The sequence below is a fragment of the Colletotrichum phormii genome (assembly GCF_030913505.1).
Source record: "Colletotrichum phormii strain CBS 102054 chromosome Unknown BDP81scaffold_4, whole genome shotgun sequence".
Classification (NCBI taxonomy): Eukaryota; Fungi; Ascomycota; class Sordariomycetes; order Glomerellales; family Glomerellaceae; genus Colletotrichum; species Colletotrichum phormii.
In genome coordinates this window covers 1,847,241-1,859,146 of record NW_026851446.1, presented here as the reverse complement: position 1 = coordinate 1,859,146, position 11,906 = coordinate 1,847,241, and the positions used below count along the sequence as shown (strand labels likewise).

The following is an 11,906-nucleotide window of genomic DNA, read 5'->3' as shown; positions in this document are numbered from 1 at the left end:
GGTCCAAGGTCCTTCTCCCCCATGTGACAGCACAGCGTACCGTGTCGACGGACGTGTAGGGGGGGGGCACCGGTTGGAAATGGGGGGCTTGACTTTGAATGCCTTATTGATATTAACCGTTATGCGTTGAAGAGAGCGCACGTACTCTGTACGCGCTGGCACAAGCTTTGTACGAAGTATACGCGTCGCCCGGTATCCATACGGAACGAAATGAGGTGACGGTTTATTTCGGGAGCCGGGAGAGCTCAGCCCACCGACCGAAATGGCGGACGGGGACGGAGTGGTGGGGAATGGCATAGTTCGATGCGAACTGGATGATGTGCATCGTGCCATCGTCTTCATCGCGCACGGGTGGGGGGAGACGAGAAGCTTGTCGAGCCTTTGACGCTTGTTGTTTCTTCGTATCTTACACTACGGATAGTAGTGACATAATTGGGTAGCAACAGCCAATAGGTTCAAACAAGATTTCCTGCGAAATTGCCTCTCGATAAGATTTGGATGTGCGCTGGAAAAAATGTCCTTGGTTTTTAGGCTCATTCTCATTCTGAGCCGGTGAGCCCTAAGCTGATGAGGCTCATCCTTAAACGGGAACTCCGAACGAGGCTTAAAACTGGCACTGACTTGGGGCAAGTATCAACGGCCGGCCGTCCTTTTGCAGATGAGCCCGGGCAGCTCAAACAGCCCCGGATTTGCTGGGCAGAAAGGGTCGGTCACACAGACTGTGACCAGGGGAAGGGGTCTGGGTTAACGATATTTGAGGGTTCTTGGGGGCCCCATTTTCCTCTTCAGGTGGAAGATCTGCCGGGGGGCGCCAGTGGCTCGTTTTGAAACTTGAGAGCAGAAGAAAGAAGCAAGAATGCAGGATTGAACTCGGTAGGTCGTGGCGTGCAGAGGGTTGATAGTATCCGCACGTAATGAGGAGCGGTGGTATGCTGAAAAGGGTCATCTGCAGAGTCGTAATTTGCGGAAGATAGACGCCCAAAATAGACGCGGGCACGGCGCATACTGCAGTGTCGAGGAGTGAGTGAGTGAGTGGTGAAGAAGATGATGGAGCAATGCCTGGGTACCTAATGGGAAGAGATGGGAGAATGGGATGTTCCCTGTGGGAAAAAAGGGCATGGACGCGTTGGCGGGATGAACAGACCGACTTTTCGATATCCCATCCATGGTTGCCCTTCGTGTGCATCCCCTTTCGCGCAGTTGCCGCTCCTTCTTTTGCCACTATTTCGCTACACCGTACAATACAGGAAACTGGCGCTCGTTGGATCTTCTTGTCCTTCTTCGCTCCGAGGAAGGGGCCTGGCTGGGCTTGCGGTGATCAGGACCCCCCCCCTGGTCGCTCCATTCTTGCACGTCTGGGGCTTCCTTCCGAAGCCGAGGTGTTCGCCCGTCGATGGTTCTTGGTGTTTGTTTTCCCGGGTTGTTGTTGATGAGGAGAGTTAGAAATAGTTGGAAGTGGTTGCCAGCTGGCAAATGACACTCCTTCCCAGTAACGCAACCGTCAATGATCTGACCAATCAGAGCTCTTGCGCAGGTTACCGCTGCCACTTCGTTTTTCGGACTCGCGGGAGTGGATCAAACAGGGCTTACACCCCTGACGACTCAGGGGGTGTAGGATCTCTGTTCGTTTCAGATCCTGCCAAGACGTCGAGGAAAATAGCTTCAAATTTCACACCAAGGGCCCGACGCTCCCAATCTCCCGTGCAGCACCAGATTGGAAGCTGCAGGATGTGGGGGGCGACGGGCTCGTTTCTCTCTTTCTCTAGACTCCGTGGACTCTCTCGCGCATGCGGCACGGCAACACTGTACAATTACACCCAGAAGAAGCACAGTAACACAGTACGAATGAGGCGAGCGCCATCTTGAACCATCTGCTGCAGTGTTCCTTCAGCGGGATGAGCAAGCCACAAAAAAAGACAGAGCCGTAGGGAAAAGGCTCTCATAATTAGCCCAAGGCCAAAAGCCCGGGTTCGGGAGGGAAGCAAGATCGTACACTACTACGCTGTTGTGTCCATACCTGGTCTCGTGATCTCACTTTGTCGCAGGTCGTTTCCCGCTAGACTTTTTATTTATTTATTTAACCGAGTTTTATTTTCCTGATCTACGATCGTGAAATTGCGATGGGCTGGTTCAAGTCTGAGAATGTTTTAGGGATGGGCTAACCTGGGCGCTCGCTGTGTTACGTTGCCGCAAACATGGCCCTGCTGCGTGCGAGCGTCCCAACCCGTGTCGAGAGAAAAAAAAAAAAGGACGGGTACCATCTGGAGTTCATGCGATGATCCAACAAGGGGGAAAACAGGAGGCTCTGCTTGTCGTTCAGGACCAAGATGTTGTATCAGCATCCGAGCGTTCTTTATTTTTCCATTTCCCATGTGACCAACGCGTCTAGACTCTAGAGCACACTCCAACGTCAACGCCGTCGTCTTCAACTGCTTGTCGCGATAATGCAAATGATGACGCCGGTGTTCCCCCCCTCCCTTCTACCCACCATCACCGCCGTTATAGTATGGGATGGGGGGGGGGCATGGGGGGGATAGTGAGTCAATACATGGGACGAAGGGGACGGTGGATATTCCATCTATCTCGAGAGAGATTGACGAACGGTGAGCGTGGGTAAATAGAGTACCGCACATATACGAGCCGCCGGCTATAGTGTTCCTAATTCTGGCAAAAGAGAAAAAAAAGAAGAAGAGATAATATCGATTGTTATGGCCGTCCCTCCGTCAGGTGAAGGTATCATCCATGGAGGAGTCACGATGGCTCTGCCCTGCCTCGGCATCTCCTATACGAGGACGCGCAGGGATTTGGCTGGCAAGACTCAAGGAGGGATGTCTCTGGTTGTCAAGACTCAAGGAGGGATGTCACTGGTTGTCAAGAACGGGCTTTTCGCCCACACTCAAATGAAAACGAGCAGTTCAAAGGAAAACGTTTCCCTGACAAGACAACCCGACCACCCCTCCCCATCTGTCTCTTGTCCATCCCTCCCCTTCGGTTTCTCTTTCTCTCTGGCCGGCCTGCTGCCCTGGACACTCTGGAATGTTGCCTTTAGGTGTGGCTTGTCAATCTTGTCTCTGGTTCCTGGTATTGCCACGAGGTCGGGGGAGGGGGGGGAGGGTTCGAATTCCCTAGCCGCTTTCAACCTGTCAAGCGATTAAACCTTAGGTGTCAGCTGGGAGATTGGCACTTTTTCAAGAATCAACCCACCGGAAAAGAGAGGATCTTTTCCTATGATGATGAGTCCCTCTGTTCGAGAAAGATGTAGCGAGCCCGTCATCCAGTGAGAAGTATGAATTGGGTGACTGACGGCCTGATCCCTGGCACGACGAGGGTCACAGAATGGAGACGAACGTTGAATTTTCCCACGGGACTGGCTACGACGCGTCTCCCTCCCCTCTGCTCGGTCAGCCGCCGACAGATGAAAGCCTGCGCCTACAGAGCGGGCGGCTCTTTGTACGATTGCGTAGTACGGATAATCCGTAGTATAGTTCAAACTTGAGCCTCAAAAGTCGGAGACCTCCTTGCCTCCATTCTTTTCGTCCAAAGGTCCCCTTGTTTTTGGGGAAAAGAGAATGGAGAAGTTGCAAATCAAGATCGGGTACAGCTCCATATTGGCTCTTACCAAGTTAGGTAGGGGCCCATCACTTTCTACGGATACTGAGCCTCTGTAGTCTGCACCTGTTTCCGACAAATTGAGATGAAAAAGTCTCCATCCCGCCTTGCCTGCCCGCGCGCAATTGAACGCCGCAATTGGGGGTCCGGCGGCAAGACCGATAGGAAAACTTGAAGTGACAAGTGGAATCGAGCAAATGGACTCGACGAGGGAGAAACTACAGGACGGCCGCAGCGTTTCGTTGCCGCCGGCTATGGGAGGGAGGAGGAGGAGGAGGAGCCACAAAGAAGGCTGTGTTCGCTGTTCAATGTTCAGAAGGGCAAAGATGGCGAGAGAAGAGCCGTGTCCTTGAGCATGTTTTGGCGGCTAAGGCCGAAGCCGCGGAGGGGACACGCCGCGCACAAAGGGCGGCGGCGGCTGCTTTTAGATGATGGTTCAAACTGAAACCGGTGGTTGGCTGGTGACGGCCGCATCTAGAAAAGGGCACGACCGGGCAAACGCATGCCTGTGGCAGTGGCATGTCGCGCAAGCCCGTCGCCGCGGCGGGAAGGAAGGGGTGGTTGTCTTCTGGTGTAGGTATGGTTCAGAAACATAATGTTCTAGACTGCCACGACCTGCGTAGGGCAACTTGAGTCCCCATCGTTGACGGTGAATGGTGAGTGGTGGGTTTGGGACCTTGGGTTTAATGATTGAAGACCCAGTTGTCGGCAAGGATACTGTCTGATTCACCAGATTGGCTACATGTCAATTGTCAAATGAGAAAGCACGGTCCGGATAATGATGTTCTATAGTGGGCTTGGAATGATGGAATGATCTGCAATCGATACTTGTCAAACTGACTCTCGACGAACCCACGGATATCCACGATCCCGGCCGAGAGAGTCGGAATTTGCCCATACATATTTGAGTGGATGTCATTTTGGGTTTCGTGAGGAATGTGTTATGTGGGCTGGAAATGCTGACTGTACAGAATACAGGAATACTCCGTACGGAGTAGTAGAGCAACCTGAGCAAGGAATCCAGAAGCAAAGCACCTGGCACCACAAGCAGCACCAGAGTCTCGGTATTTTGTTGCAAGGGTGGAGGGGGAGCAAGGAAAGCACAGGACGCCAGGAGGCTCTCGCCTCCAGAGTTGAGCCAGCCACTGCGCCAAAAGTAGCATCAGGCAATACTGGGAACAGCTGGGGGGGGGGGCAGGGCGAGATCTGACAGCCCAAAGGCGAGGCCGCCGAGGAAGGACAGGACAGGACGACGGCGGCTGTTCGGTTACAGAGTTCAGACTCTTCGATATCAGGATACAGCCTCAGCAAGGCAAAGTGCCTGAGAGCAGGACGGAAACTTGGATAGGGACATGACAGGGGTGTTACCCGGAAACATTGGTGGTGATTGGGCGTTTGCGCACCGTAACTTGCGCCCAGCCCGGCGGCGTCGAGCTATGTCTTTTTTGATATGCCTGGCATTTTCCTTCTAGTCTTTTGGATTTACGGTATTAACGATTCCCGTAGTGCCGTATTATGGATACGGGTTCTTCGTACACATGGTTCGAGAGCCGTGTCTGAGTGTTGGTAATAGTGTGTATGATCGCTGTGACCGTTTGTGTGTATGTGTGTGCGTGTGATGTGTAAACATGTCACTTGCATATCACTGAGGACCCAGCTTGATAGGTTGGTTCGGAGTTCTCAGGTCAGCAACTTCAAACACATGGCGTTCATTTCGTAGTGAAGTGGAGCAAACCAACGCATGAGAAGGAGGAAGGACACAGAGGTAGGTATTTCGCTGGAGCACAGGAACTGAGAGAGAGTGAGCCGGAAATAAGCACCCATCAATCGAAGACCGAATCCCGCCGCCACTGCGATGGCGCATTGCTATTCCTGCGTGAACCTGCGACGAGAGAATAGTGTGTAGTGTATGTAGATGGTCCCCTGGCAGATCTCTTCCTGTCTTGAGATTGAGGTGCGGCACCAACACCGGCACCAGCTTGATCAGGGACAAGAACCCCCAAGCAGGTGGCGAGAAATGACGGAGCACTTTATATGCGCAGCAGGCCAGCATCTTTAGTGTTGAATAGTCTCTGATCGACAACTATACCTGTGCGACTACAACTCATCGTGAGGCAAGCAATCGCAGCAGACAAATAGGTACACAGCTAGACATCTACAACACATTGAACAGATCCATGAGCCAGCCCATGAACCAGCAAAGAGGAAGAGGCAAAAAGGATTGAAATGAACTGAATCCAGCAAACCAGGTACGTACCTCGCCTGCACGGCAGGAGTGACCTGATTGGAACTCCCCGGTGTGCCATTGGTCCAAAATTGGCGCCGACCTCTAGACGACGGGCGACTACAAGGCGCATGCACGCGACGGACCACTGGGACTGCGGACCTTTTTTCTCTCTCTCTCTCTCTCTTGCCCTGAGAAGGGTGGTCTATTAATAGACCCCGGTCATGTTTCGCAAAATACGCTCCAGTCACGACGAAGCCCCAATGCCCCACTTCCTGGGGGTGACCCAGGGCAGGGACCCAGGGGATCACTCGCACCAAGCCCCAAGCCATTGACCCCACTTATTCCGTCCTGGGAAGTGGAAAAGTCGTGGTGTGGTTGGGCGGCTCCACTTACGCTGGGCGGTCCCTCGCCAATCCTCTCGTTCTCTCTCACACACACTCAGCAGGTGCAGACCACACACACGCTCTCTCCTGCCGCCGCCTTCTCAATCGCGGGGTGGGGGGAACGGACCACAAAAACTTGGATGAGAAGTACGAAGTAGGTAGGATGAATTGGTGAATTACAAGACGAAAGCTGACAGAGATCTGACTCTGAGATGGAGAGAAGAGGAGAGCCCCAGCCGGCCAGGCCTACCTAGATGGTGGATTGGACCAGTCATTGCCGTTCGTCTGCATCTTGCAGCGCAGCAGCCAGCGGCAGCGGAACACCGGATTCTCGCCTTTGCCCCTCCACCCTCGTTTGCCCATCAGCATCCAGTCAGTCCAGAACTCCAAGCATGCCGGCGTGCTGACGTTCGGTTGCTTCTGTGCTGCTTGTTCTCTGCATATTGCAGGTGTCAGGTCAGAGTAGTCACCACATTGTGTCTGTCCGTTGCTGCGTACAAAGTACCGTATCCACAACAGCGGCACATGCCTGGAAGCAACTGCCACCTTGGGTACGAAGCACGGTAACGGAGTCGAGTTGACGATGGCAGAGCGGGCAGTTCGATACAGACTACTCTGGAGTTTGATGCCTTGTGGACAATAGACTTGGACCAGCGGCGGCGGTGGCCCACGGCTCTAAAACAACAGCAAATCAACCCAAGGACGGGCACCAGTCCAAGTCCTCGTCAATGGCGGCGGGCTAGTCCACGGCTCTTGCGTAGTAACCTCCGGCTACGCCCTCACATACTGGAGCTAAGGGGGGGGGGGGAGGGGTAGCGCTGCGCAGACGAAGAGGCCGTAGACGAGGCCGCACTAACAATTCCCGATCTGACGCCCCCCGCCAGCCAGCCAAAGTGTCGAGATGGAGTTCCATCTTGTGCCTGTCTGAGCCCATGCCTTGCTTTCTCCTCCTCCTCCTCACGTTGCCTTGCCTGGTCTCGCCTTGCCTCGTCTTTGCTTGCCCCTCCAGGCTACCTGGACTCTCTTCAACTGTCTAGGTATCCGCACTCCGTACCCGTACGCGCGACGGGTTCTGGACAGCATTCTGTGACAAAAGGTGCTGGTCGGTGACCAGACAGGGAATTCTGTCACTTGCATCGCGCGCCCTCTCTAGTCTTGTCCTCTTCCTTGCTCTCTCTCCACTACTTCAGCACTACTCCTTACGGGGCCAGACCTTGCTAGTTTCTGGTATATCTCCTCCTCTCGCCGTCGCACGTCTTCTACGTCGTGTGTCGACTACTATGCCAGATACATTGGTGAGAACGTAACAGGTAGGGTAGTCACTTGTGAGAGATGCCGGGTGTGTTCTATTCGTAGTATGCTACTTAATGTAATCCGTACCTTTTTACCTTAACCTGAGAAAAAGGCACACGAAGTAGAAAAGTACGTACCTCGGTAATCCTTACCACCCTGACACACTTTCGCCAGGTGAACCTCAGACAGAAGGCGACAGAGAGAGGGGACGAGGCACGGTACCTAAGGTAGGTACGTACCTGATCTAGTAGGTAAGGTAGTGTACCAGCCGCAAAGGAAGTGGAAGGGAAGGGCAAGAACATGGAAGACAAGGTTCTCAATAGGATAGATATATATGCCTTTGGTGCCTTAGGTACCTCTTGCCGCATGCTTCCCTCCTGCGGTAAAGGTACCTTGCCTTGGCCACTAGCATCCCAGGGAAGTAAGGACCCCTGCCCTGGTCGTCCTCTCGCCCTCAGCCAGCAACTTGATCCTGGGGGACCCTCCCACCACCCGTTGGCCTTGCTTGACTTTGACCAGCATCTCCAGGCCAAACCCAGCCCGTCCATGTTCGACGAGGGCAACTGACTGGGCGACGGACGGCCTGCCCTTTCACCCACTCCAAGTCGCTTGTCGCTTGCGTGCAGGCCTTCACCTCTTGGGTCTTGGGTCTTGGGTCTACCCTCTGCTACGGCCCACACCCCTCCCCCCAAGACCCAAGACCCAAGAGCCCCAAGGGCCCCAGTCACTCACTCTCTTTCCTTCCCCTTCCAGTTGTTGGCCCATCCCCAACTCTCTCGAACCCTTCCCACGTCCGCCATTCACTTCAACTTTCAACCACTTCACCATCTCTCTTCCACCATCTTCCCTTTTTTCCACTCCAATCCCAAACCATCACACACACACACACACACACACACACCCCCCTCTCTTCTTATTCACTACCTCCCCTATTCTCAATTCTACCCATACTCTCTGACAGCAAGCAATCCAAAACCAGCTGCAATATTCTTCTTCCTTCAACCACCTTACCTTACGCATACCCGCCTGGCGATTCCATGCATCCGTATTGACCGGACCGTGCCACATCTCTTCCCACCAACAGCATGTGCTAACCCCGAGCCGCCGTTTTCGTCGTGACCACTAGCCATTGTTTTCTCTCTTTTCCATTTCTCTTCCATCACCAACCAAACTTACTACTCTTCTTCCCTTCGTCCTCCTCTCACCCTCTTCCTACCTCACGAACCACGACGACCATTCTACTACTCTTGCCCACTACCCACAAGGGCCCCCGCCGCATACGAACACTCGACTGACCTATTCCTGTCGCGAGACTGGTCACCTGCCCTGCGCACCCTGCGGCACCGCCCCGAGTACGAGGAGGAGTAAGAGAACAGAGAGAGAGAGAGAGACTTCGGTCCTGCCGAGAGACTTGGACCACCACAACCACCCCGCCGACGACGAAGGACACGAAAGCATCCACGGGATTCAGCAGCGCTGTCCTCCGATCTACAACCAATCGCCCGCCTGCCTACCGGCTTTTTCTTTCCATTCTACAAACTTCAATCGCGACTCCCGCTCCTTCCACGCCAAACGCCGCAATCATTTCTTTAATCATCACGCCAACGTTGCCCCTCGCGGCCTACACAGTCTCGTCCCCCGAGACTGTCGCCAACACGTTTCCCTCGCGCAAGAGAAGAGAAAGAGAAAAGGGATTTGGGCAGCCCATTCAAAAGGTACACAGAACCATGCCGTCAGCAGCGGCAAGAAGGATCTACGAAGATCAGATTCCCTCTTTCATGTCAGTCTTCGATCTCGACGCAGAGACAATCGCCGCTCAAGAGACCGTCACCCTCGTCGACCCCAAATTGATTGACATGGAGGCCACTGGAAAGCCCTTGGCCAACCCGGTCCAGTCCTTGCGACCGACCATGGATCACTCCCACAAGCACCACGACAGCACCTCTACTCAGGCGTCCGAGTCTGCCGAATCTTCGCCTACAACGACCCTCTCAACAAGTGACTGCTCTCCGCTGTCGGATCCGTCCCCTTCATCATCCCCCGATTCTCCCGTCAACTTGATACCCCTCAACTCTTTCCCTGCCACATCTTTTGGCGGTCTTGGTCCATTGACTTCAATGAACACCATGTCAGCGGCAGAAACCACTAGCTTCGGCCGTCCGATGACGTCTCCTTCGCCGCGTCGCCCTAAGAACATGAAGGGACTGTCAATTCAGCCGCCTTTCATGGGAAACAGTGCTTCAACACTGGTTTCCGAGCCCGCGTCGCCCTCTTTCATCAAGCCGACCATCCCAGGCATGAAGCGCAAGCCTAGTCAGCTCAGCCTCAAGACCCAGACGTCAGACTTGGTCATGCGAAACACCCTCGAGGTCCCCGGCACCCCTGGTATGGCGCCTATTTTGCAGAGACGGGCCCTCAAGCACTCAACTTCGTCGCCTCACATACTACCCTCGCTGAAGTCTGCGACTTTTGGCCCCCCGGGTGGAATGACTTTCCCCAAGGTTTTGGAGCGAAACGAGTCGGGCCTTTCAGAGTTTTTGAGGCCGACAAAGACTGGTATCGGCCAGTCGTTCGACACGACGATTGTCGAGGAGGATTCCCCCATCAGAACTCAGCTCGCGAGCCGCGCCGCCCTCGACTTTGAACCGTACCACGAGAACGAGAACAATGAGGACCAGAAGACGCCGGGTTATCCGGATGGCCCCATTGCAATCTACGAAGACAATGTTTACCTGTACTTGGAGCCGACAGCCGACGAAGCCTCCAAATTTGACACCGTCATCAATGTCGCGCGGGAAGTTAAGAACCCTTTCAATTTCTTGCCCAGGTCAGACGAGGTCATGTCGGACTCTCCAGCTGTCCTCAGCCCCATTCCCGACACAGCGGTGTCAAACGCTAGCTTTTCTACCGCCTTTGAGTTCCCGACCAACGACAGACCGGAAACACCAACAACGCCGAAGGCCATGTCATTCTCTATCAAGCGCCCAGAGTACATCCACATGCCCTGGGACCACAACACAGATATTGCGCAGGATCTGATGCATCTCTGTGAGACAATTGAGACACGGACGAAGGAGGGCAAGAAGGTGCTCGTCCATTGCCAGCAAGGCGCAAGTCGATCCGCTAGTCTCATTATCGCTTACGGCTTGTACCGCAAACCCGAGCTCAGCGTCAACGACGCTTACTACGCCGCCCAGGGCAAGAGCAAGTGGATCAGCCCCAACATGAAGCTCATGTACTGCCTGCAGGACTTCCAGAAGCAGATGTCAAAGAAGAAGACCTCGCCTGGTTCCGCCTTCCGCCCGCGAACTGGACGAAGCCCCACGAAGCACCGCCTGACACTCTCTGCCGATGCGGCCATTGACGTTGCACCCAAAGAGCCTCTGACGGCTCCTTTGCCTGGAGAAAAGGAAGGCAGCTCTGGTAGTTCGAGCCCGAAGAAAGGCAGTCCTACCCGGGCCAGAGGCCACTCAACACCCGGCAGTCAGCCAATCTCACCAGGACCGTCGTCAGCGCCATCAAGCTTCTCCTGGTCAGAAAAAGAGAACGACGATTCGGCCAAGTTTGGAAACCTTGACGTGGATCGCTTGATGCCTTTCAAGCCTACGCCGCCAGTTTCGGGCCTTGCACCATCGTCATTATCGTTCTTTGCCAAGCCGCCGCCGTCGCCTGGCCCGCCCCCTTCTCCCGGATTTGGAGCACACCGATTTGGCCCGGCCGCTGGCTTTGGATTTTCTAGTCTGAATCTTGGCCCATCATTAGAACGCGAAGAGGAATTTGCGGCTCCCAAGGACAGACACTTCGTGGTTGGCGCAGTTCCCGACGACGCAGCTCTCCTGTCACCCCGAGCCGAGACGATGACGAAGAACCCGCTACACGACTCCAACCACGCATTTCCAGGCATGCAATTTGCTGAGGTTCCGCCAACTCCAAGCGAAGGTCTGTTCTCGCCTCGAGAAACAATGTTCCCCAGAGATCCTTTCTACCCCTTTGGACGCCCCACCCAGGTTGCCGACCCACGCAGTCCGCCTACAAAAGGTGAAACGCCAATTGTGAGGTCTATCGACGAGCTGCTATGACCGCAGCCAGGACGGAACACACCGCCACTAGTCACTAGCACCAAACGCCCCGGGACCGAACTACCTCGGCGACACTCGGCCGAACTCTGACTCTTGTTGCTATTTTTTTTTTTTGCGACATGGAACTAGTCGAATACACGTGCATTGGACAATGCATCGACTCTCGTTGCAATCAATACGAGGCTGACGGACCTCGGAGGCCTTGGACGATTTCCGAAACAAGTGCACGCCAGGCAGATGATCTCTTCAATTGGAACCGACCGATTCAAAGCATTTACAGGAGTTGCATCGACTATGGCAAGAAACCAAAAATAA

The 11,906-nt window shown here is 54.3% G+C and overlaps 3 protein-coding genes across 3 annotated transcripts; 2 read left to right on the top strand and 1 right to left on the bottom strand.

Annotated features, from left to right (window-relative positions):
* Window positions 1–556: 556 nt before the first annotated feature.
* On the bottom strand, window positions 557–1,417 carry BDP81DRAFT_165157 (uncharacterized protein). Its single transcript, XM_060582092.1, has one exon. It carries the CDS (start codon window positions 1,184–1,186, stop codon window positions 674–676), a length of 513 nt encoding a protein of 170 aa, XP_060449159.1. The 5' UTR covers window positions 1,187–1,417; the 3' UTR covers window positions 557–673.
* Window positions 1,418–1,986: 569 nt separating this feature from the next.
* BDP81DRAFT_420278 (uncharacterized protein) lies at window positions 1,987–4,164 on the top strand. Its single transcript, XM_060589833.1, has 2 exons — window positions 1,987–3,140; window positions 3,205–4,164. Exons 1-2 carry the CDS (start codon window positions 2,709–2,711, stop codon window positions 3,229–3,231), a joined length of 459 nt encoding a protein of 152 aa, XP_060449158.1. The 5' UTR covers window positions 1,987–2,708; the 3' UTR covers window positions 3,232–4,164.
* A 5,075-nt stretch (window positions 4,165–9,239) lies between these two features.
* BDP81DRAFT_446838 (dual specificity phosphatase) lies at window positions 9,240–11,591 on the top strand (the record flags this gene model as incomplete). Its single annotated transcript, XM_060592109.1, has 1 exon — window positions 9,240–11,591. One exon carries the CDS (start codon window positions 9,240–9,242, stop codon window positions 11,589–11,591), a length of 2,352 nt encoding a protein of 783 aa, XP_060449157.1.
* Between the last annotated feature and the right edge of the window lie 315 nt (window positions 11,592–11,906).